This window comes from Bison bison, unplaced genomic scaffold (genome assembly GCF_000754665.1).
Source record: "Bison bison bison isolate TAMUID 2011002044 unplaced genomic scaffold, Bison_UMD1.0 scf7180017864289, whole genome shotgun sequence".
Classification (NCBI taxonomy): domain Eukaryota; kingdom Metazoa; phylum Chordata; class Mammalia; order Artiodactyla; family Bovidae; genus Bison; species Bison bison.
Genome location: NW_011494861.1, coordinates 1753641 through 1778991, shown reverse-complemented (window position 1 = coordinate 1778991; position 25351 = coordinate 1753641). Strand labels below are relative to the sequence as shown.

General features: G+C 51.7%; 1 protein-coding gene across 13 annotated transcripts; it reads left to right on the top strand.

The window, feature by feature from the left end:
* The first annotated feature begins 1325 nt into the window (after positions 1-1325).
* MIIP (migration and invasion inhibitory protein) lies at positions 1326-17732 on the top strand. Of its 13 annotated transcripts, none has more exons than XR_826097.1 (12): positions 1326-1454; positions 3499-3682; positions 3896-4231; positions 4407-4571; positions 4670-4751; positions 7980-8088; positions 8176-8228; positions 8935-9064; positions 9216-9312; positions 10416-10550; positions 10848-11661; positions 17147-17732. XR_826097.1 is itself a non-coding variant. In XM_010849851.1 (12 exons), exons 2-12 carry the CDS (start codon positions 3569-3571, stop codon positions 10935-10937), a joined length of 1164 nt encoding a protein of 387 aa, XP_010848153.1. In that variant the 5' UTR covers positions 1326-1454; positions 3499-3568; the 3' UTR covers positions 10938-12560. The 13 variants fall into 13 exon arrangements, 11 of the variants coding, with proteins under 11 accessions (XP_010848153.1, XP_010848151.1, XP_010848148.1 ...); XR_826098.1 differs by lacking the exon at positions 17147-17732 and adding an exon at positions 14791-15151; XM_010849851.1 differs by lacking the exon at positions 17147-17732 and having other exon boundaries at positions 3896-4010; positions 4158-4231; positions 10848-12560.
* Positions 17733-25351: the final 7619 nt, after the last annotated feature.

Below are 25351 nucleotides of genomic sequence, written 5' to 3'. Positions count from 1 at the left end.
AACCAGAGATCAAATTGCCAAATCTGTTGTATCATAGAAAAAGCAACAGAATTCCAGAAGAATATCTACTTCTGCTTCATTGATTGCTGTAACGCCTTTGACTGTGTGGATCACAACAAACTGTGGAAAATTCTTCAAGAGATGGGAATACCAGACCACATTACCTGCCTCCTGAGAAATCTGTATGCAGGTCAAGAAGCAACAGTTAGAACTGGACATGGAACAACAGACTGGTTCCAAATTGGGAAAGGAGTACCAAAAGGGTGTATATTGTCACCCTGCTTATTTAACTTATATGCAGAGTACATCATGCAAAATGCTGAACTGAATGAAACACAAGCTGGAATCAAGATTGCAAGGAGAAATATCAAAAACCTCAGATATGCAGATGATACCACCCTTATGGTAGAAAGCAAACAGGAACTAAAGAACCTCTTGATGAAAGTGAAAGAGGAGAGTGAAAAGGCTGGCTTAAAACTCAACATTCAGAAAGCTAAGACCATGGCATCCAGTCCCATCACTTTATGGCACATAGATGGGGAAACAATGGAAGCAGTGAGAGACTTTATTTTCTTGGGTTCCAAAATCACTTCAGATGGTGACTGCAGCCATGAAATTAAAAGATGCTTGCTCTTTGGGAGAAAAGCTATGACCAACCTAGACAGCATATTAAAAAGTAGAGACATTACTACACCAACAAAGGTCCGTCTAGTCAAAGCTATGGGTTTTCCAGTAGTCACGTATGGATGTGAGAGTTGGACTGTAAAGAAGGCTGAGCACCGAAGAATTGATGCTTTTGAACTGTGGTGTTGGAGAATGCTCTTGAGAGTCCCTTGGACTGCAAGGAGATCCAACCAGTCCATCCTAAAGGAGATCAGTCCTGGGTGTTCGTTGGAAGGACTGATGCTGAGGCTGAAACTCCGATACTTTGGCCACCTCATGTGAAGAGCTGACTCATTGGAAAAGACTCTGATGCTGGGAGGGATTGGGGGCAGGAGGAAGAGGGGACGACAGAGGATGAGATGGCTGGATGGCATCACCGACTCGATAGACGTGAGTTTGAGTGAACTCCGGGAGATGGTGATGGACAGGGAGGCCTGGCGTGCTGCAATTTATGGGGTCACAAAGAGTCGGACACGACTGAGCGACTGAGCTGAACTGAACTGAACTGTCCGGACCAATCGGAGCCCGTCTTCTGGGGACCCGCCCCATTCCGACAACCGTACCAGGTCTCGGAATTGACCAATCAGCATTGAGCCCCGCCCCAATGTTGAAACTGCAGCTTCTGAGGCGAAGTAACGGCTCCCAGGAGCGTCTCGGCTCCGCTCCACGTCTGGCCAATCAGGGCGCCCGGATCAGGCTCCGCCCCCAGTTGGTGACGCGTTGGGTGGGCCTGGCGGAACTCTCGGCAGCGCTGGCTGTCGCAGGCAGCTTGATTCCCCGACTTCCCAGCGGTGAGTGCGGAAGTGGCAGGCCCCGGGGTTGGAGAGCAGTGGTTCGACGGATTGCTCCACGTGCACTTCCACGGAACGTCCTGGTCCCGTGATGGGAAAGAAGAGGGAGGCCGAATCTCCCATTCCTGGGAGGGGACCTTCCGCCCCTGCGTTCCGCTGCACTGCCGCTGCCCCAATGTGTGTCTCTTCAGAACGTTGCCTTCCTGTCGCCTTGGCGCAGCTATAGCTTTCCAGAGAGCCTCCAGAGCCGGAGGTTTTCTCTCTTTAACGCCGTGCGAAAATGGAGGCCCAAAGTCGTTCAGTTAGATGAGGGCGGGGACCGGAATCAGGCTGTCTTCCCCACTTGTCTGCACCACCCACCCCTGTACTCGCATCTCCATTGTCCTCCCTTCCCTGTGTGGGTGTATGTGGGGGGCGGGTCTCTCTGCTTTAGCACTTGCAACCGGGCCTTGAGGAGGGGGCCCCAATGTGGGTGGTCCACAGGTGAGGAGTGTGGGTGGAAGGGCTGGGGTCAGGGCAGGATTTCTGACAGCAGGGTGTCTGACTGGACCCAGTGTTAGAAAGGGATCGTGTGTACTGGGGGAGACTGAATTTGTAGTTGGAGGAATCGGCTTGGAGCTCAAGAGAGAAGATGAAGCTTCTTCCCCTAATCGGCTGAAGTCTCTTCCAGAGGCATCAGTGTGTCCTTGAGCCCAGATCCCTGGGAGGCCAAAGGCTGGAGAATGAGGAGGTGGCTTCCTAGGCCCCCCTCCACACTTTGGGGAAAGGTTGTCATAACCATGGACTCTGGAGCCAGATTTGGGTTCAAATCCTGGCTATGCCACTACAAACAGTGTGACTTGGGGCTAGTATTTTAATTTCTCTGAACTTCTTCATTTGTTAAAAAAGAAGAAGGGAGGGCAGGAGAGAAGGACGACTCCCTTCAGAAATCTGATTTGTGTGAATTTGAAAGTTATAATGTTTTACATTTGTAGACTTGCCCTAATTGTCCACTACAAATTAAGGTGGTGGTGTTCAGTCGTTCATTCGTGTCCGACTCTTTGTGACCCCATGGATAGCAGCACGGCAGGTTTTCCTGTCCTTCACCATCTCCCAGAGTTTGCTCAAACTCATGTCCATTGAGTTGGTAATGCCATCCATCCATCTCATCCTTCTCCTGCCTTCAATCTTTCCAAGCATGAGGGTCTTTTCCAGTGAGTTGGCTCTTCGCATCAGGTGGCCAAAATATTGGAGCTTCAGCATCAGTCCTTCCAATGAATATTCAGGGTTGCTGCTGCTGCTGCTGCTAAGTCACTTCAGTCGTGTCCGACTCTGTGCGACCCCATAGATGGCAGTCCACCAGGCTCCCCCATCCCTGGGATTCTCCAGGCAAGAACACTGGAATGGGTTGCCATTTCCTTCTCCAATGCATGAAAGTGAAAGTGAAGTAGCTCAGTCGTGTCCGACTCTTAGTGACCCCACGGACTGCAGCCTACCAGGCTCCTCCGTCCATGGGATTTTCCAGGCAAGAGTACTGGAGTGGGGTGCCATCACCTTCTCCGATATTCAGGGTTGATGTCTACAAATTAAACTAGTCATAATTTCATAGTTAAGGTTGTTAGAGGAGAGAGATTAATCTCTTCTGACATGTCAGGAAACATGCTCTGGCTAGTTTAACAATAATAAGCATTTATTGAGCGCTCATTGTGTGTGCCAGGTATTGGGCTAAGATTTTCTTTTAATTAAAAAATATTTTGGCAGGTCTGAGTGTGGCATCTTAGTTTTCTGACCAGGGATCGAATCTGTCCATGCCCCTTGCATTGGAATTGTGGAGTCTTAACCACTGGACCATCAGATATAATATGCATTACCTCCTTTAGTCCTTACAACATATTTATGAGGTTCATGCTGTTATCATCTGTTTGGCAGATGAGGAAACTGAGGCACAGAGAGGTTAATTAACTTGCCTGAGGTTTCCCAGTTAGGGAATATCAGAGTGGGGATTTGACTCTGGCTCCGAAGGGCAGCCTCCTCAGTGCTGTCATGCTCTCTGTCTTGGCTTCAGGTAGGAGAACCCAGCCCTGAGGGCAGTCTGTGGTCCGGGAGTCGGTGACATCTGTCGTGGAAAGCCCAGGATGGTGGAGACCAGGGACCTAGTGCAGCTGCGGCAGCTCAACCTGGAGCTCCTGCGGCAACTGTGGGTCAGGCAGGATGCCGTGCGGCGGTCCGTGGCCAAGGCAGCCTCAGAAGTAAGCACCTTGACCAAATCCCAGGGGTGAGAGAGGGGCTGCCTAACCCTTAAGCCAGAATCCAGGCCTTCCAGGTCCTCTTATGCAGTGCACCCATTTTACTGATGATGAGAAAACTTGAGTGAGTTCCAGCATGGGAAGGTACGGCCTGGGACACTGCAGAGGCTGAGCCTCTGTGTTCAGCCTCTTGGTGACCAAGCCTCTCTGTTCCAGTCGAGCCTGGACTCGAGCAGCAGCTACGACTCAGAGATGCCATCATCCCAAGAGATGTCCTCAGTTGCCTCGAGAGCCTCCTGCCCACAAGATGCCCACCCTGGTGACCCCTGTGGTAGGTACTGGCCTGGCGACGCCAGCTCTGGGATGAACTCTCTCCTACCTGCCACATGCCTATACCGGGAGTCCCTGGGCCCACCGAGGCCCCACTCAGCTCCCTTACTGGCCATCTCAGACTCAAGTGACCCAGAGCTTTCAGCAGAGCTGGACAGTCCAGGAACCCAGGAGGCCCAGGCCCTGAGGTCCATCTTGGCTCGACAGGGCAAGTTGTCCAAGGTAATGTGGGAGAGTGGGGCAGCCATTGATGGGGCTTCCTTGAACCTCAGTTTCCCCTTTGACAGATGCACTCACAGGCAGCCTCCCTTCCAGGGTGAGAGGCTCCTGGGAGGTGCTGTGAGTCATGTCCTGCTCAGCCTGAGTGCTTGATAAGTTGTGGCCATTACTTTTTCAGAGAGCACTTTGGGAAGAAGGTGACCAGCCCCATTGTGCAGGTGGAAAGACCGAGGTTCAGAGGACAGACTTGTTCATAGTCCCACATGGTGGGGGGAGTGGGGGGTCAAACTCTTATCCTCCAGCCCCCAAGCCCTCAGCTGAACCCTGGGGCCTACGTCAGAGTGTAAGTTAAGACATAGCCCCTTTCCTCCCCTCAATGTGGGGCCTCCTTTGGGCTGGGCCTGCTGGCACAACCTTGCCCCTCTTTGCCTCCCTCCTCAGCCAAGAGTGACCAACAAGGAGTCTCCAGTGCCTGAGAAGAGCTGGCGCCTGAGACCCTACCTGGGCTACGACTGGATTGCAGGTGTGGCCCTCCCCAGGGCCTGGAGATTGGGGGTGGGGGCCCTAGCTTGCTCATGCACCTGCCTGAGCCCCCACCAGGTGGGAGCATCTTCAGTACCACGTCTCGTGCCTCAGCCCTTGGCACAGTGAAAAGCACAGAGACGGTGTTCACCGAGTGTTTGTTGCATGAATGAGAGCTGCCTTATTTTTTTTGGCATTTATTGTGTGCCAGGCCCTGGGAAACGGTATGGGTATCATCTCTTTACGTTTCCCCCCACTCCCCCAGCAACCTCAGTTGCTTCCTGGCTGAACACCCTCTGGCCTCTTTCCAACCCCATTATCATCCATTTTTGACTCAACAGCCAGAATGAATTTTGAAACCTGGGAATCAGATCATGTCATTCAGAATACTTAGCACTTAGTGTGTGCGCTAAGTCACTTCAGTTGTGCCTCGCTCTTCGTGACCCCATGTAGCCCACCAGGCTCCTCTGTGCATGGGATTCGCCAGGCAAGAATACTGGAATGGGTTGCCATGCCGTCCTCCAGGGGATCTTCCCAACCCAGTGATCAAATCCAGGTGTCTTACATCTCCTGCATTGGGCAGACGGATTCTTTACCACTAGCACCACCTAGGAAGCTAGCACTTAGAGTAAATCCAAAATCGTTATCTAGACTTCTGAGGTATGATCTGGCCTCTACTGGCCTGGTGACATAACCTCTAACCATCTGTCGTCTGACTCTTTGTTCCAGCCTCATGGGCCTCCTTGCTGGTCCTGAACCAGCTGTGTGCTCATGGCCACCTGCCTTTGCACTTGCTGTTGGCTTTGCTTTGGTGGTGTTGTGCAGCACATGGGATCTTAGTTCCCCGACCAGAGATTGAACCCATGCCCCCTGCATTGGAAGCATGGAGCCTTAATCACCGGACTGCTATGCAAGTCCCTCTTCCCTTTGCTTTGAATGCACTTCCCCAGATTCACACCTGCTGGTTCCTTTTCATCACTGAGCACTCAGCTCAAATGGTAGGCGCCTTGCACGAGCACAAGGTCGGAGGACACCGCCGCCCCTGCATCCTTGCCTGTAAGCATCAGCTACTTTTGTGTTCTTCCTTCATTCATTCTCAGAAATCATCTTGTTTGCTTGTTTCTGGTCTGGCTCATGAGCTCTGTTGGAGCAGGGGCCTGGCTGTCTTTTTGTTGCTGTGTTCCTTGAGCCTAGAACAGGGCCAGCACACCAACACTGGTTGAAGGAGTGAGTGGACAGCCTTCAGAGCTCGGGCTGTTGGATCCTCACTTTCATGAAGGAGGAAACTGATGCTCAGAGAGGTTGAGTTCCTGCCACAAGGCAGGGGCTCTGTGGGGCTGCTGGGCCCCTGCAGAGGGGACATAGTCCCTGTCTGCCAGCTCACTGCCTTGCTTCCTGTCTCTGAGAAAGCAGAGGCGCCTGCCCTGTTCCTGCCCTGTGTCCGTGTGCACCTCTCTCCTTTCTGAGCTCCTGTCTCCAGCCTGTCTGTGCATTTGTGTGCTTGGCCCCATTCCTTCTTGATTCCCAAAGCTCTTGCTTCCTGTAATTCTCTCCTGTCCTCCCTCCACCATCATTCTGCTCCGTCAGCATATGAACACTGGGAAGTATTAATGAGAACTGATTTCACGGAGTGCTTGTCCTGTGCTGGGCCCTGTCCCAAGAGCTTTCCTACCATTAATTTCTTGACTCTTCACAATCATCTGATCAGGTGGATACTATTACTGTCCCCATTGACAGATGAGAAGGCTGAGGGCCAAGAGACTGAAAAGCGTAGCAAAGTCTCACATCTGGCTGGGGTAAATCTGGGAGTATTAATGAGAACTGATTAAGTCTGTGACTTCCCCTCCTGTTTCTAGTTAATACCCATGTTCTCTGCTTTTCTTTATCATGAAACTCTAAAGCCATCTTGATTCACCATCTCCAGTTTCTCTCCCTGACTTTTTCTTAAAATCAGGCTTTAGTCCCTGACACCACCCCAGGTTAGCTGTGACCACTGTGTTACCAGCTCCCAACTGAGTTCTCAGTCCACACACTTTTTGGCCCCTGAGTAGCATGGACACAGCGGCCACTCCCTCTTCCCTTCCCGAAGCTCTTTCTTCCCTTGGCTTCCAAACCTGGGCACCCCCCTGGCTCTTCCCCACTTCCCTGGTAGCTCCATCCAGTTTCCTCTGCCGGATCTACTTCCTTGTTCCAACCTCCAAACCCCCTAGACCCCGTCAGTGTTAAGATTCTCCTTGCCCTCTTCTCACCCACTTAACCCATGCTGCTCCTCCGAATTCCAGACTTGTGTATCTGACTTTCTTCTCTGCCTGGCTCACTAGGTGTCCTAGACTAATCTCGGGTCCAAAATCAAGGTCCTGACTTCCACGGCTCTTGGTCCACCCTCCTGCAGTCTTTCCTATCTCTATTGGCGGCAGCTCTGTTCATGGTGCTAATGGCCATAATCTGGAGATCAGCCTTGATTTTTCCTCTCCTTTTCATATATACATCCTGGTAGCCCTGCCTTCAACATATTTCTAGAATTCACCATCTTGTCTCCCCCAGGATGCCTGCAGTAGTCCCCTAACTGGTATGCCTGCTTCTTCTCACCTTGCTGCAGCCAGAAGAGGAGTACTCTAAAAGCACATGGCTGATGTGATCATATCACTCCTTGTCCCCAAACCCATCAGCGGTTTCCCAGTCACATCTCCTCTACTCTCACCGCTCTGCGCATCCACCTCCTGAGTGTAACTCCAGTGTACCAGCACACACCTGCCCCACGGCCTTTGCATTTGCTCTTCTGTCTGCCTGGGATGTCCCCATGGCTCCCTCCCTCCCTCATCAGGTCTCTACTCAGGTGTCACATCCTCAGCGAAGCTCCCTCTGGCCCCTCTGCCCTCCAAGCTCAGTTTCCTGACTCTCTTTCTCTCTTACTTCCCGATAGGTGTCACCTTTCCACTTTGTATCTCAGGTTTCTTTAGCGACTGGCTTGTGGCCACATTAGAATGTAAGCCTCAAAAGGGTGGGGACTTTGTCTAGGTTGCTGTTCTTTCCCTAGCACGTGAAACAGTGTCTGGCTTGTAGCAGGCGCTCTATAAATACTTTTTGCATAGATGATTGGGTATGCATGTGTCACGTGAGTTGAGGGACCCCTCCAGGTCTGTACGCGACTCAGTGGCCTGGATCGCCAGTGCCGAGCACCCCCTGAGTCTTGGCCACACAGCAGCTCCTTTGTGCGTTGTCCCCCCAGGGTCCCTGGACAACACCTTTCCCGTCACCAGCAAGCCTGAGGCCTTCTTCTCGAAGCTGCAGAAGTTCCGGGAAGCCAACAAGGAGGAGTGTATTTGCAGTGGCCCTGAGTGAGCAGGGGCAGGCACAGGGTGGGCAGGGAGGCTCAGGCCTGCTCGCCCTCATGCTCTGGCCTGCTCACCCTCTCGCCCTCACAGACCCCAGTTCCTAGGCCTGCAGGAGAGTGATGCTGTGGAGGGGGACCACGAATGTGAGTGTAAACACTTGGTTACCCCAGAGCCCAGCCAAGGCCTGGGGGCCTGGGGAGGCAGCTGAATGTTGAGGACTCAGGGAGGGAGCCTGGTGTCCCGACAGGGGATGGTGAGCCCTGGGTAGGGGGTGGGGGTGAGCTGAGGCCTGGCCTCATGGGGAGTAGGGCCAGCCCTGTGCACTCACTGCCAGCCTCTCCCCTGCCTTGCTTCCCACATGCCCCCCACCCCCTTCCTCTCCTCTCTGCATGTGGGTCATCTGAGGTGGGGAGTCCGGCTCAGTCACGTGAGCATCTGAGTCTATGTTGTGGGTTTGTACGTACAACGTAGTGTTTGTATCCATGTATGTGTATGTGTGTGTGAGGCGTATTCATGCGGACATATGTGTGTGTGCGTAATTACAAGTATAAACACACCGTACATGTCCACAAATGTGACTCCATGAAGCAGCGCTCTGCGTGTGCACAGATAACATTTGAATGTATGAAGATGCCAGCACGTGTGCACATGTGTGTCATGCTTGAGTAGAAAGCAGTGCTCAGTGTCGTGTGTGAGCACGTGTATGTGTGCACGCTGCATGTACATGTGGGCGGGCCTGTGAATGTGGCCACTGGGGCTGTGCAGGGGTTGGTGGGCCTGTTGGTTGGGGTCCGGGGGGTCTAGGTTCCCCAGCTGAGGAGGGACTTCTGCTCCTCTCTGGTCTCACAGGTGTGTACTGTTACCGTGTCAACCGGCGCTTGTTTCTGGTGCCTGCGGATCCTGGCACCCCCTGCCGCCTGTGCAGGAAGCCACGGGACCAGCGGGGTGCGGGGACCCTGGCAGAGCCAGCGCAGGTCAGGTGAGTGGCCTGAGTGGGCAGGACACCCAGGGGAGTCGCAGGGGCAGCAGCAGAGGGGAGCAGCCTGGGACCCGTGGTCTTGAGGGGGCAGGTCAGGCTATTGAAGCCTGGAGAGACCTGCAGGAGTGCCCCCACTGTCGCCACCCCCCAGGGTGAGCATCCCACTGTCCGTCCTGGATCCCCCACACCGGCACCGCATCCACCGGCGGAAGAGCTTCGACGCCTCCGACACGCTGGCGCTGCCCCGGGTGAGGATGGGGGTAGGGCTGCCCCCTGTCTGGCCCAGTCCTCAGATGTGTCCTGAGGCCCAGAGAGGGCCAGGGACTGTCCCAGAGCCACACAGCGACACTGGGCTCAAGGACCCCAGTCTCTGGAGTTGAGACTGGGCCACTCACGTCACCTGTGCTGCACCTGTTCCCTGATGGAGGCCAGGCTCCCCACCCACCCGCTGTCTGCCCATGAGCTGGCATAATGCAGAAGGGTCTGATTTCTCATGCTTTTGTGTGCTGTGTGCACAGTCCTCAGGGGGTTTATCTTGTGGGGTCAAGCAACAGAGAGTGCAGTGGTGGTGGTATAGTCACTAAGTCGTGTCCGACACTTGTGACCCCATGGACTGTAGCCCGCCAGGCTCCTCTGTCCATGGGATTCTCCAGGCAAGAATACTGGAGTGGGTTGCCATTTCCTTCTCCAGAGAGTGCAGGTCCTGCTGTTATTCCAGTTTACAGATGAGGAGACTGAGGCAGAGGGGAGGTGCCTTTTCCATGGTCAGCCAGGTGGAACTTGGGGTCTTATACTTCCATGATGCCTCCCCCATAGAGCCACCCTTTGTGTCTCCTGGGTAGGACAGGGGTCAGTGGGGATCCCACTCACTCCCAGTTGAGGCCAGGGATGCTGGAATGGAAGCGAGGAGAAGGAGTACTGAGGAAAGTCAGTTTGCTTATCTGTAAAATGGGTCCAGTGTACTGTCCTCAGGCTTATGGGGTGGGCGGGGGCCAGGTCAGTGAGTCAGTACTAGTTAGGGGCCTGGAGCAGAGCCTGGCACACAGGATGTGCTCCATCAGCATCCACGGCCTTCCCTCCACCCATCTGTGGTCTGGGTCCGCAGGATAGGAAAGGGAGGCCCGGGGGGACAGTGGTGGACACAGACCTCTGCCCTGGGGGAGCCTTAGTCATGAGGGACACTGTGATTATTTGCGGGGGCGGGGGGGTCCCTCCACCCTCATGGGGGACACAGCCCTGTCCTAGAGAAGGCTGCCAGTCCCGGAGGAGAGGTGCAGCCCTTCCCTGGGCTTGCCTGGTCAGTGGGGAGCGCCGCCCCCAGCCAGGCACCTTAATCCCTTGCTCTCCACAGCACTGCCTGCTGGGCTGGGACATTATCCCTCCGAAGTCTGAGAAAAGCTCAGCCCCCAAAACCCTGGACCTCTGGTCCAGTGTCTCCCCTGAGGCCCACCATCAGAAGCTGTCAGCCACCAGCTGTCCTCACCTGGTAAGTCCAAGGTGCCCTGGGAGGGGCAGACACCTTGGAGCAGCCTGGGGACTGCAGAGTCTCTGGGGGAGGGATTGGGGGTGGGGGAGAGCAGAACCTGGAAACCTCTCTCTGTGGGCTCCCGTCTCCCTGGCCCTGACCCCCAGCACCTCTCCAGTCTCCATTGCTCCCCACTGGCTACCCCACCGTGCCCTGGAAGCTGACCCCAACTCTGAGATCCAGAAGGGGATGAGGCTGCATATGGGGGGAACCCATCCCAAAGAGGCCCCCTCTGACACCTTTCTCTTCATTCCCTAGGCTGTGCCAACGCGGGTCCCACCCCCGACCCCAATCTGGTCAGAACCCTCCTCCATGCCTCGGCCCCGCTCCCCCAAGCCGAAGCCCTGAGGACTGGCCACTTGGAGGTGAACGGTGCTCCTGCCATCATTTCAGCTTCTCCCCTCAGGCAGGGGTGCCCACGAGAGGGGAGCCTTGCCCAGTCTTGGCTGGAGGTGGACTCAGGCCCCACCTTCCTTCCTAGGCTGGGGGCCCTGGCCTGTCTCCTTCCTGGGGACACAGAAGGGGACTCTGGGGTTGGGGTGAGGGGATTCTGTGACACGTTTGTGAGTAAAGCTCAGTGCTCCCTGCAGCCCTAGATTCCCACATGTGCCGGGTCTGTCCTGCCGATGCCCTTAGAACCTCGGAGGTGCCCTGGCCTCAGCCTGGCCCTCCTCATCTGAGGAAGGACACCTCTGACAGCGTGTGCCGGGTGGGGTGGATCCAGCACTGAGTGTGGCTGTTTTGGGGGTGAGGGTCCCCCAAGCAGGCTGGGGTCAAGGTCAGCATTAAAAGGCCCCCTCAGCAAGGGGCTTGGGGTCTCAGGCCGGCCCCTGTAGCTGAAGCTCTGACAGTGGGGAGTGAATGAGCCCTTCCCCTCTTGACCCCTGACACCGGGATTCAGTGATAAAGGAATGCTCTTAAAGTTCTTGGGTCCCCTGGCTCCTTTATTTCCATCTCAAGCCCAACCCTAGAAACCATGGATGATTCAGAGCCCCAGCAGGGACACCTGGGAAACCAAAGGCCAGGAGGGTTCAAGTCAGAGGCAAGCGCTCACCTCTGCCCTCCTGAATTAGTAAGTGTCACCTGTCTTTCCCCCTGTATGTTGAATAGTATGAACTTTCTAATTTGTAGGATAAAAATGGAATACCTGGGGAACCTAAGGCCAGGGAAGGCATGTGTTTTTTCTGAGGTTTCTAGCTTAGAGGGGTGGAACTAGGGCTGTGGCCTGTGGCTCCCACCTGGAGCTTGTGAAGCTGAGAAAACCTTTCCCCGCCAGTCACAGCACATGTATTAGGATAAGTGAGGTTATGCCGCAGTGACAAATTAACTCCCAGATTATGGTAGTCTGACATAAAGACTTATTTCTTGCTGACTTGCTCACACTACCTGTTCATCATGGGTCACAGTGGGACCTCTATTTTGACATTGTCTTTCGGGGACCCAGACCAATGGTGGCTCCACCAGTGGCTTCAGCCCACAAATGACACAGGTCACTTCTGCTTGTGGTACATTGGACAGAACTAGTCACGTGGAGTCGAGATGTGAAGGGGCGCATGGTATACTGGGTGAGTGTTACTGTCCTCCACGTCATGACTTCACCAGCTCTATCCCTGCAAGATGGACACACAGACCTCCCAGGCCATTGGCAACAATAACAGGCAATACAAACTCTGGCCTGAGTCTTCCCTCACTCCGTCTGGAGTTCTAACCTCCAGTGCTTCCATAGACAGGCAGGTAAGGTGACTGGGAGTGGTAGGCACAGGGCTACCTGGCCAGCACATATCCTTTCCAGAGACTCTCAAGTCCAAATGTGTCTGTGATCATGCATACGTGTCTGTGGGCACTTTGAGCAGCAGGTCATGGTTTGCCACTTGATTCCAGTATCTGAAGAAACGAAGTCTCTTCTACATGTAATTTTTTAAAATTAATTTTTTAAAAATTTATTTTCAGTTGTATAAAATGTAACATAATAGGAACTTCCCTGGTGGTCCGTGTGTGTGTGCTAAGTTGCTTCAGTTGTGTCTGACTTTGCAACCCCATGGACTGTAGCCCGCCAGGCTCCTCTGTCCATGGGATTCTCCAGGCAAGAATACTGGAGTGGGTTGCCATGCCCTCCTCCAGGGGATCCTCTGGACCTGGGGGTCAAACCCACATCTCTTAACGTCTCTTGCATTGGCAGACAGGTTCTTTACCACTAGCGCCACCTGGGAAGCCCCTCTGGTGGTCTAGTGGATAAGAATCTGCCTGCAAATACAGGGGTCATTGTTCGATCCCTGCTCCTGGAAGATTCCACATGCCCTGGAGCAACTAAATCCATGCACCACAACTACTGAGCCTATACTCTAGAGCCTGGTGCACCATAGAGCCCACGCCCTGCAACAGGAGAAGCCGCTGCGAGGAGGAGCCTGAGCACCGCAGCGAAGAGTAGCCCCAGCTCGCCACGTCTAGGGAAAACCTGCGTGCAGCAACAAAAATCTACTGCAGCCCAAAAAACCAAAAACACAAGTTTCCCACTTTTATACATGCAATTCAGTGGCCCTAAAGTCCATTTATACTTTTTGCAACTTTCACCACCAACCATCCCCAGAATTATTTTTTTCTTGCGAAACTGGAAAGTGAAAGTGTTAGTGGCTCAGTTGTGTCTGACTCTTTGCGACCCCATGGACTGTAGCCTGCCAGGCTCCTCTGTACATGGAATTCTCCAGGCAAGAATACTGGAGTGGGGTGACATTCCCTTCTCCAGGGGATTTTCCTGACCCAGGGATCGAACCCAGGTCTCCTGCACTGCAGGAAGATTTCTCTACCATCTGAGCAGAGCTCCAATTAAACACTCTTTCTCCATCCTACCTCCCAGCTTCTGGCAACCATCATTCTTTTGCATCTCTATGAATTTGACTAGGTTACCTCATCTGAGTGCAATTGTGCAGTATTTGTCTTTTTGTTCCTTTTTTTGGCGTCTTTCTTTTAGCGTGATGTCCTCGAGGTTTATGTTGTAAAGTGTCAGAATTTCCTACCTTTTTTAAGACTGCAAAGTATTTAGTTGTATGGATGGACCACATCTTGTTTATCCATCCATCTGCTGATGTACCTTTGAGTCCCTTCCACCGTTTGTTATTGTATATAATGCTGTTGTGAACATGAGTGTACAAATGTCTCTTTGAATCCCTGCTTTCAATTCTTTGGGGTATAAACCTAGGAGAGGAATTGCTGGATCGTAGGGTCATTCTGTGTTTAATCTTTTGAGGACCTGTGATACTGTTTTCAGAGGAGCCGCTACACCATTTTATGTTTCCACTGGCGGTGCATAAGGGTTCCAATTTCTCCACATCCTCACTAACAGTTATTTTCTGCCTTTTTTTTTCTTATAATAGCCATCCCAATGGGTGTGATGTATCTTGTTTATTGTAGTTTTGATTGCATTTCCCTGATGATGTTAGTGATGGTGGGCTTAGAGGCCATTTGTCTATCTTATTTGGAGAAATGTCTATTCAAGTCCTTTGCCCAGTTTTGAGTTGGACTGGTTTTTTTTTGGTTCTTGTTTTCACACATGTGATTTTAATTCAAGAAAGCCTGTGGGATTTCCGTGATGGTGGAGAATCTGCTTTGGTCAGGGAACTAAGATCCCACATGCCGAGGGCTAACCAAGCCCGACAGCTGCACCTCCTGAGCCAGAAGGGTGCAATGAAAAGATTCTGCATGATGCAATAAAGATCCTGGGTGCCACGACTAAGACCCAACACAGCCAAGTAAATAAGCAAATCATAATTTTAAAAAATTAAGCACCAGCTTGGACATTATGCCACCTGGTGAAACCCAGAGTTAGACATTAGAGTGAGGCAAGTAAGGTACTCATCTGGTGCAAAAGTTAAGAAATTCAGTAATCGAACTAATCATTTAAAAAGAATAGAGAGCCTGTGGGAGTCAGCGATTTTGTTAGAAATTCTTTGGCAGGAGGCAGAAGAGAATCTGGAAACCTTCTGTCAAACAAAATGACAACATAGACAGCTGAGATCACCTTCTAAGTTTAGCCAACCCAGAAGAGCAACAGCTTGAATGAGATAGAAATATTTCTCTCGCATAAAAGTCCAGACTGTAGTGCTAGGCCGTTAAGTCACCAAGGCCAGTGGTTTCTCTGGAAGGACCGTTCCTTTGAACATTTAGAAGGTTTATGGCTTCTGTCTTGCCCACGCATCCGCTCCAGATCCACTCTGAATGAGCAGGCTGGGGAACAGGCTTTTTCAAACCTGAGGGACCCCAAGGATGAAGATCACAGGGAGAGAGGCCCTGCACAGAGCATCACGTCTCCAGCTCTGCCTCACTCACCTGCACCTCATCATGGTCACTTCTGCCCTCCCACGAACAGGCAAGCCATTCCTGATTCTCCCAGGCTGTCCCTCCCTCCCTAGGGGATGTCCAGATCTCTTCTTGCCCCGCTTCCTCCACCCCTTCCAAGTGTGCATCTCAGCTGGAGAGTCTCTTCTTTCACGAGGGCCTTCCCTGAATCCCTGGACCCCTCAGATGCATCCGCCCCATCACACACTGCACTTCCCTGAACTCCTCCATCCCAGCCCGTGTGTGTTTTCCTTTAAAAAAATTTTTTTGGCCATGCTGTGCTGTACAGCATGCAGGATTTTAGTTCCCCGACTAGGGATCGAACTCATGCCCCCTGCCATGGAAGCATGAACTCCTGGACTGCCAAGGAAGTCCCCTTTATATGTTACTAAATTACTACCCATGAGGTTCATTGCTTTAGTGTCTCCCTCTCCCCTGCTAGAATTTAAGCAGAGGTGGTATTTTTCTCTTAGTTGGAACTTTTTTTTTTCCTCCTGTTTTCTCAAAAATAGTGACTAAACTGTATTTCAGGATTTGGCTTTTCCCTCTAACCTGAGCTCCCACTTGCATCATGAAGGTGATGGGAGAGGAGAGGAGTTGTGTACTCAGTTGTGTCTGATTCTTTGTGACCCCATGAACTGTAGCTGCCAGGATCTTCTGTCCATGGGATTTCCCAGGCAGGAATACTGCAGTGGGTTGCCATTTCCTTCTCCAAGGGATCTTCCAGGACACCCAGGGATCAAACCCAGGTGTCCTGGATTGGCAGGCGGATTCTTTACCACTGAGCCACATGGAAAGTCCCTAAAGGCAATGGGAAGGGTGCTTTCATTTCTCCAAACCAAAGGACTCTTGTGGTTGGACACCTTACATGCTTAATAATAGTGTCATTGTTTGTTGGCATAAATCCCAAAAGAAAAAAGCAAGATCATCTTTTTTGTTGTTGTTTAGTGGCTCAGTGGTGTCCAACTCTTTGCGACCCCATGGACTGCAGCACTCCAGGCTTCCCTGTCCTTCACCGTCTCTTGGACTTTGCTCAGACCATTGAGTCGATAATGCTGTTGTGAAGGTTCTAGGCCCCACATCAGATTTCAAAGTCACACTCCCTGGTGAGTCCCAGTCCCTTCGCTGGGTCTCCAGGTTGGGAAGTCTGAAGATCACTGGCATCTTCCAAAATTGATGTCAATCATTTAGAAATAGGAACAAGGGAATCTGGCTGTGTCACAGCAGAGACACAGATTCTCACTGGCCATTGGTTCATTCGTTCTCTCATTAATTCACTCATCACACATACATTGAGCTCCTGTGCTAGGCGCTATGCCAGGCTCTGAGGATGCAGTGGTGAACCAGACAACAGGTCACTTCCCACGGAGCCCCCCTCCCTGTGCTGGGACTGCGAAGAGCCCGCACATGGAAGAAGTGCTGGGAAGAATGCTGGAGCCAGGCCTGACCTCTGCTTCCCTCTTCTCTGGCTCACATCCCTCCCATGTGAGGCTCCAGCCCTGCTGAAGCTTTTTTTCTGGCTCTTAAACCTGTTGGCTTCTCCTGGGCCTTCATCCACCCTGTTCTGTTCCCTCTGCTCAGAGTTCTCTCTATCCTCCAAACTCCTACTCAGGCCTCAACTTCCAGGTCCACTCCTCAGAGCCCTTCCCTGAGCCCACAGGATTGGCCGAGGCACCTGAGTCAGGTCCCACCTCTGTGTCCCCATACCTATCCCATTACACTCAACTGTAAAGTTCCTCGAGGGCAGGAGCAAGGCCTGCCTTGTTTTCAGCTCTCTCCTAGCTTGGTATGTGGCATATGATGGGCATGCAATAAATAGGTATTTGATGAATGAGTGAATGAGTCCCCAGGTCTTAGGAAAATGGAGACCATGCAACACAGGGATGTGGAAAGTGTCCTAAGAATGTGGCACCAGAGGTGCTCGGTAGCTTCTGTAACTGCTCCTGGTTTTCTGTACACCATGTTGTCCTATGTCCCAGGCAGACTGTCATAGGTCTTGCTTAGCAACTGCCCCCTCACCCCCGTCGGGTATCTGGCTTCCTGAATGGGAAGTAGGGAGTGACTGGGAACAGCTGTGACATATTCCTCAACCACCAGCAGCCGTGGGTCCCAGGCCCTTGGTGAGAAGATTAGGGAGTGTGTGGAGACAAACGAGCCCCAGCTGGTTCCCCAAGGGACCCTTCCAACTTCCCAAAGAACAGAAACATCTCCTGGTTGCCTTGTAGGAGATGGTTCTCCTTGATGGGATGAGAGACCACTTCTGCTTCTCCAGCCTCGTGGAGGTGGACCTTTCATGGCCCAAGAAACACAAAGCACAGGATTTTCCAGGATCATTTCTCCAGGTGCCTTTTGAGCATAGCATCCTGACGTTCTGAGGATGTACATTTTATTGCAACCAAAGTTCCTACTTGGCTTGCCCCAGTCTTGTGGGTCAGACCTAGTCCAACTGGGGAGCTGCATTGAAAGACTGACCTGGAGAGGGGCACAGAGCTTGGCTTCAAAGAGACGGCTTCAGACAGCCCCTCCAACTCCCATTTGGGGCATCTGAGTTGGAACGGAAAAAGTAAAACCGTCTCTATTTGCAGATTTATAGAATATATATAGAAAACCCTTAAGCCTCTACAAAAAGGCTGTTTGAACTATGAACAAATTCAGTAAAGCTGCAGGATAGAAAATCCTGCTTCCAAACTGTGTGAAAAACCTAGACAGCATATTACAAAGCAGAGACGTCACTTTGCCAACAAAGGTCCATCTAGTCACTGCTATGGTTTTTCCAGTAGTCATGTGCACATGTGAGAGCTGGACCATAAAGAAAGCTGAGTGCCGAAGAATTGATGCTTTTGAACTGTGGTGTTGGAGAAGGCTCTTGAGAGTCCCTTGGACTGCAAGGAGATCCAACCAGTCCATCCTAAAGGAGATCAGTCCTGGGTGTTCATTGGAAGGACTGATGTTGAAGCTGAAACTCTAATACTTTGGCCACCTGATGCGAAGAGCTGACTCATTGGAAAAGACCCTGATGCTGGGAAAGATCGAAGGCAGGAGAAGGGGATGACAGAGGATGAGATGATTGGATGGCATCACCAACTCAATGGACATGAGTTTGAGCAAGCTCTGGGACTTGGGGATGGACAGGGAAGCCTGGCATGCTGCAGTCCATGGTGTCGCCAAGAGTCAGATGTGACTGAGTGACTGAACAACAAGCGTGTGACTTTGGGCACTTCACCACACCTCTGGCTCATTTTGGCATGTGTACAGGGTGATAGTCCCAGGGAGAGAGAGGGACAGAAGATTAGACAGGCGGAGGGCTGCCCATGGGCTGGCCCGAGAAGAGGTTGATAAGACTCATGATTGTCATCAGCTCTTCCTGTCCCCCACCCCACCCTGTCATGAGACCAACATCATTCTAACGGGTACAGGGGCCTGCCCTCTCTGAATTCACTCTGTCGGGCTCACCCCTTCCCCTGGGAGGTTAGAAGGAACCAGGAATAAAATAGCAAGTTGGTTGATTGAAAGACTGGCTCTTCCCTCTGCTTCTTCCTTCTGGGCTCAGAGCACGTGCAGCGAATGTGCCGGTGGTCAGCTCTCCAGGTTGAGGGTTTTGCCCACCGGGAGGCGGAGGGCTTAAGTCAGCCACGGGGCTGTGGCGACCAGCGCCCTGCCCATGGCTGACGCCTCAGGGTGTGGCGGTGGTGGGCTGTGACTGTGCAGGAAGTCAGGAGGGGAAGCCTGGGCCCCAAGGGACCATGTTGTGGCTGGTGGGGGTGGCATGAGGTTGGTCCCAGTGATGAATATAGGTGCCTGCCAGTGGCTTAGGTGGTCTTTGGGGACATCCCCCTGTTGTGGCACCAGGCTGAGCCCTTACCACAAGGTGTTCTCCCTCAGGTCCTCATTGTCTGTGGCCAGAGGCCACGAGGCTTCTCCCTCCCTCCCTAGAAATGCCCCCTCACACAGCTCCTGAAACTCAAGAGATCCCCAGGCCCCACTGTGTGGTAAGACGCTGGAAGGACCCAGCTCTCGAGGTGACAAGACTGTTCTAGGAGCTGTGACATCTCAGCGGGAGGGAAGGGGAAGCAGGGAGCTTTGAGAATTTTCCAGGTCCCAGATCTGGTGCAGAGCAGGGGGAATCCTTCCTGGGAGACCCAGCTGCCCATCCTTCCCACTCCCAACGAACTCAGATAAACTTCCCTGGCTCCTGTCACTAAAGTCTACCTGCAGCGCGGAGGAGCACTCTCCTGGGTCTGTGTGGAATCAGTGCCGGCTGCATGGACAGAGCACTGGACCTGAAGCTGAGGCCTGGAGTTCAGGGCAAGCCAGTGAGCCTCTCTGAGCCTCGTCTGTACAATGGAAGTTGTAGGGTTTCCCTGGTGGCTCAGTGATAAAGAATCTGCTGGGTGATGCAGGAGACATGGATTCGATTCCTGGTCCAGGAAGATCCCACATGCCTCAGAGCAACTAAGCCAGTACACCGCAACCACTGAATCTGTGCTCTAGAGCCCACAAACAGCAACTACTGAGCCCACATGCCTCAACGACTGAGGCCTGGGCGCCCTAGAGCCCGTGTTCCACAGCAAGAGATGCAACTGCAACGGGAAGCCCATGCCCCGCAGCAAAGAGCAGCCCCTACTTGCTGCAACTGGAGAGATGCCCACGCAGCAATGAATACCCAGCACAGCCAAAAATAAATAAATAAAATATATATATATGGTTGTAATGCTACCTACATTGCAAGGGTGTGTAGAGGAGTAAATGAGACAGTGGGGTAATGAAATGCTCAGCATAGTAACTGGCACTTAGTAAGTGCTTCATAAATATGAGATAGTATTATATGAAAACAAGGGCTCATTGTATACTGTGAAATAGAAGTCCTGTTTGGGGGCAGTCTGCTTCACCTGGCCTGAAACACAGAATTGAGAGAGGGTGAGAGGGGAAATTCTAGGGACTTCCTCCAGTGAATGACTGATAAAGATCTCTGCCCGAGTGTCCCTGCTGGCGTGGGCTCCTGTAGGCCTGCAGATCCGGGAGAGTTGGGTGGGTGGTGGGTGAGAATGCTTCTGCAGAAGACTCAGAGGCCTAGAAACCATTAAGGCTTCCAGGAATCCTTGGGTTCAAAGTCTAGGGGCGTGGGATGGTATGGGACACAGCCTGGAAGATAGTGTCTGTGGGCGTGGGGTTTACACAAGCCTCCATCTGCCTCCTCCTTCAGGGATTATTGCCCAAACTTGGCTTGTCCTTGGCCTTCCTGCCTGGCCATGGGCTCTCCCTGACCCTCACCACCCCTGGAAACCAGCTTTCAGGGAGCCAGCTTCGGCCTGCACCTTCCTGTGCCTCTCAATGAGGCCCTGCTGGGCTCATTGGATCTTCTCGCCTTGCTGGGCTGGGGGCCTGATGAAGGGCAGGGATCCTCCATCTGCAAGCCCAGGAGAAAGGCCTGATAAGGACCCAGCCTGACTCACACACCTCAGACTTCCAGCCCCCTGGACTGTGAGACAATATGTTTCTGTTGTTTAGGCTGCTCAGTCTGTAAGCCTTTGTTATGACGGTCCAAGGAGACCAAGACACACTTTGTGCCAGGAAACTCCTTGCTGGGCTTGGGGAGGTGGAAAGGAGCTGGGGTACCTGTCTAGCCCCAACCTGTGAGCTCTGCATCCCAGAGCTGTTCTTGCTTGGGCTTCGTTTTTTAAAAATAAATTTTATTTATTTATTTTTGGCTATGCCGGGTCTTCATGGCTGCATGGGTTTTCTCTAGCTGCGGAGAGTGGGGGCTACTCTTTGTTGTAGTGTGTTGGCTTATTGCGGTGGCTGCTCTTGTTGATGAGCACGGGCTCTAGAGCGAGAGGGCTTCAGTAGTTGTGTCTCCTGGGCTCTAGAACTTAGGCTCAGTAGTCATGGCACATAGGCTTAGTTGGCCCAAGACATATGGAATCTTCTTGAACCAGGGATCAACCCGTGTCCTCTACATTGGCAGATAGATTCTTATCCACTGTACCACCAGGGAGGTCTATTGTTCAGTCGCTCAGTCGTGTCCCACTCTTTGCAACCGTGACCTCATTTTTCTGCCTGGAAATTCAGGTCACCTTCCCAGACAAAAGGGCCTCTCTCGGGCGATGTGTGGAGGAGAGGAGGAAAGATGGGGACTTGGGGGTGAGCAAGCAGAGAGCCCTGGAGACAAGGCTCCCCACATACCTCTGCCTCAGTCACCACCACACTGAGACCCAGCCTGGCCCACTCTTAGTTTCCAGTCATTCCAGCCCCTGATACATCTGTGGATTTTATAATTCTGAGAGTCACCTGTCTGCAGAGCTTATTAAATGCAGGAGCTCGTTGCTATGATACAAGCTGGAATCAAGATTGTCGGGAGAAATATCAGTAACCTCAGATATGCAGATGACACCACCCTTATGGCAGAAAGTGAAGAACTAAAGAGCCTCTTGATGAAAGTGAAAGAGGAGAGTGAAAAAGTTGGCTTAAAACTCAACATTGAAAAAATGAAGATCATGGCATCTGGTCCCGTCACTTCATGGCAAATAGATGGGGAAACAATGGAAACAGTGGCAGACTTTATTTTCTTAGGCTCCAAAATCACTGTAGATGGTGACTGCAGCCATGAAATTAAAAGACGCTTGCTTCTTGGAAGAAAAGCTATGACCAACCTAGACAGCATATTAAAAAGCAGAGACATCACTTTGCCAACAACGGTCTGTCTGGTCAAAGCTATGGTTTTTCCAGTAGTCATGTATGGGTGTGAGAGTTGGACCATAAAGAAAGCTGAGCACTGAAGAATTGAAGCTTTTGAATTGTGGTGTTGGAGAAGACTCTTGAGAGTCCCTTGGACTGCAAGGAGATCAAACCAGTCAATCTTAAAGGAAATCAGTCCTGAATATTCATTGGAAGGACTGATGCTGAAGCTGAAGCTCCAATACTTTGGCCACTCCTGATGTGAAGAGCCGACTCACTGGAAAAGACCCTGATGCTGAGAAAGATTGAGGGGAGAAGGAGAAGAGAGAGACAGAAGATGAGATAATCGGATGGCATCATTGACTTGATGGACATAAGTTTGAGTAAGCTTCGGGAGTTGGTGATGGACAAGGAGACCTGGTGTGCTGCAGTCCATGGGGTAGCAAAGAGTCGAACACGACCGAGCAACTGAACTGAATTGATTGCTATGATATGAAAAGAAAGATTTCTGTAGCATTTGTTATATGCCAGATGCTATTCTAAGAGCTCTGCATCTCTTAACCCTTTGAGTTCTTACCACCTTATGAGGTAAGGTTATTGTTCCCATTTATGGGTGGAGACGTTGAGGTACAGAGAGGATAAGTGACATTCCTAAGGCCACACAGCTAGCACATGACCAAGTCGAGATTTGAACTCAGACCATCATGAACTCCAGAGTCCATGCATCTAACCTGTACCATGCCTCCCACAGGGACAAACATCCTGTGTATCTTGCCTCCAGGGGGCTGGCTTTGGGATGGACTCTAGTTTTCCTTGAGAGGCAGCTCAGTAGGGAGCAGTGTCTAAGCTTGGGTTATGAGTGTGGTCCCCAGGCTGGGGAACATGCGCAAGTGACCTCCTTGCCCTGAGTTTCACTTTCCTCCCTGGGTGATGGGGGCGTCTCTGCCGGGGCTGCTGTGCAGCTGGAGAGGATCCTTAATGTTCTGCTGACTGCATGCCCCTCACACACCTTTACTCACCCAGCCTTGAACACACACTCTCATGCCCCGCCACACAGTGTCCACATACCTCACACATCCCTGTACATACACATAATCTTTTTTTTTTTTGATCATATGATATTACTATTTTTATTTGTTTTGAGGAGCCTTCATACTGGTTTCTGTAGTGGCTGCAGTAATTCACACTCCCACCAATAATGCACACGGATTTCCTTTACTTGACTCCACATCCTCCCCACGCTTGTTACCTCTTGTCTTTTTTTTAATTAAAATTTTTCATTCTTATACAATTTTACTTTCCATTTGTAGTTACTTTGCACTATTGGCTCTATTCCTTGTGCTGTACAATAACATATCCCTGTGATGCTGAAGCTGAAGCACCAATATTCTGGCCACCTGATGGGAAGAGCCAACTCATTGAAAAAGACCCTTATGCTGGGAAAGATTGAAGGCAGGAGGAGAAGAGGGAGACAAAGGATGAGATGGTTGGATGGCATCAGCGACTCGATGGACATGAATTTGAGCAATTTCCGGGAGTTGGTGATGGACAGGGAAGCTTGGCATGCTGCAGTCCATGGGGTTGCAAAGAGTCGGACATGACTGAGTGACTGAACAACAAAAGCCTATCTTAAACTCCCCCAGATAGCGTCCCTCCCCCCACTGGTAATCACTAATTTGTTCTCTGTGCCTATGCACACACATAATCTTCTGGGCGCACAGCCTCACGCACACACCCTCACACACACCCTCACACACCCTCACACACACACACACACACACACACGTGCTGCAGGAGGCCCCATCCATGTCACTGTGGGCCCAGCACTTAGTCATTTAACAACCCACTGCGCCGAGTTCCTTTCATGGAAGCCGACGTTTGGCTTTCCGTTTGCAGAGATCTCACTCAGTTTCTCTCAGTCTCACTTTTCATTCTGACTGGGAAGGAGTTTTTTTTCAATCTCTCTTGTGGTTTTGACAGCCAGTGCCTGTGGCTCATGCCCCATAACTCCTCAGAGGCGTTGGGCCTCTCCAACGTGTCCACTCTGGGGTCAGCCCCTGGACTGCCGTGTCATGACCCCACCACTGCCCGGCCATTGGGGGAGTGGTGGGTGGTAGTGGGGGGGCCGGCTGGGGAAGAGAGAAGTGATGTCATGGGATTCCTGGGATGCAGACGGACCCCAAGAGCTCAGGCCCGTCATCCCACCTCCTCAGCTGTGAGTTTCTGTGAGAAGTTCTCGGGGAAAGGGAGTTCCGAGGTTATCGCTGATGTGGCTGGGGTCACCAGCTGATCGTAGAGCTCTCCTGGGGTTGCTGACACCTGCCTGCCGCACGTGTGCTGCCCATCTCCCAGCCGTCACACTTGGGGGTCCCTGAGCTGGCCTCCCACACTTCCTGCATTCCAGTCTCCTTTGCCAATGCTGGCAGAGGAAGTCTGGGCCAGGCACTCATGCCCCCACTGCCTCGGACCTGGCAAGTACGGGAAGTCTAGAACAGTCTCTGGGAGAAGTCAGCCTCTTCCTGCTTTGAGATTTTCAGACCCCAAATTCCCTGACTCTTTCTTCAGAGTTATTTGAATCTGGGGGGAGGGAGGAGCACGGAGAAGTGTTATTCACTCCACCAACAGGAAATTGTGTTTTCCTGACGTGTTGTTGGACACTCACTTCTTAACTCAATTTCTTTCTTTTTTTAAACATAAATTTCTGTTCTATTTTTTTTAATTATGTATTTTTGGCCGTGATGGGTCTTCACTGCTGTGCTTGGGTTTTCTCTAGTTGTGGTGAGCGGGGTGTTGTGATATGTGCACTTCTCATTGTGGTGGCTTCTTTTGTTGCAGAGCACAGACTCTAGGCATGTGGGCTTCAGTAGTCATGGCGCATGGGCTATAGTTGCTCTGTGGCATCCATATGGCATCCATTCCTAGTCCAGGAATCTTCTTGGACTAGGGCTCAAACCTGTGTCCCCTGCATTGGCAGGTAGAATTCCTATCCACTGTATCATGAGCGAAGTCCTCAACTCAATTTCCTATCTATAAATTTGCTATTATAATGCCTATCTTGTGGATACAAGAGAGAATAAATGAGCTCATGCAGGTAAACATGATTGAGTTGTGTTCCCCTCAAATCCATATATTGAAGTCCTAACCCCCAGTGTTACTCTATTTGGAGACAGGCCTTTTAAAGAGGTCAATTAAGGTTAAATGAGGTCATAGGGTGAGGCCCATATTCAGTAGGACTGGTGTCCTGAAAAGAAGAGGAGACAGGCGGTTTCCTGGTGGCCTACTGGTTAGGATTTCGGCTCTTACTGCCAAGACTCAGGTTCAGTCCCTGGTCGGGGAACTAAGATCCTGCAAGCCTTTGTTGTTGTTCAGTTGCTCAGGTCTGTCCGACTCTTTGTGACACCATGAAGTGCAGCATGACAGGTTGCCCTGTCCTTCACCATCCCCCAGAGTTTGCTCAAACTCATGTCCATTGAGTCAGTGATGCCACTCAGCCTTATTGCATGGCAAAAAAACAGGAATGGACTCCAGGGACGTGCACACATACAGAAAAGGTCATATGAGGACATGGTGATAAGGTGGCTGACTGCAAGCCAAGGAGAGAGGCCTCAGGAGCAGCCAAAGTTGCCGTCACTTTGATCTAGGTCTTCCAGAACTGTGAGGAACAAATTCCTGTTGTTTAAGTCACACAGTCTGTGCCATTTTGTTACAGCAGCAATAGGGAGCGAATCCAAGGGCCAGTCTGGTGAGCTCTGACA

What these genes read in the sequence shown, in the direction of transcription:
- MIIP (XM_010849846.1), top strand. Translation starts at nt 3,569, where the DNA reads ATGGTGGAGACCAGGGACCTAGTGCAGCTGCGGCAGCTCAACCTGGAG. An exon ending in GGGCTACGACTGGATTGCAG is followed by an intron (nt 4,752 to 7,979) that starts GTGTGGCCCTCC and finishes TTGTCCCCCCAG; the next exon opens with GGTCCCTGGACAACACCTTT. An exon ending in TGTGGAGGGGGACCACGAAT is followed by an intron (nt 8,229 to 8,934) that starts GTGAGTGTAAAC and finishes CTGGTCTCACAG; the next exon opens with GTGTGTACTGTTACCGTGTC.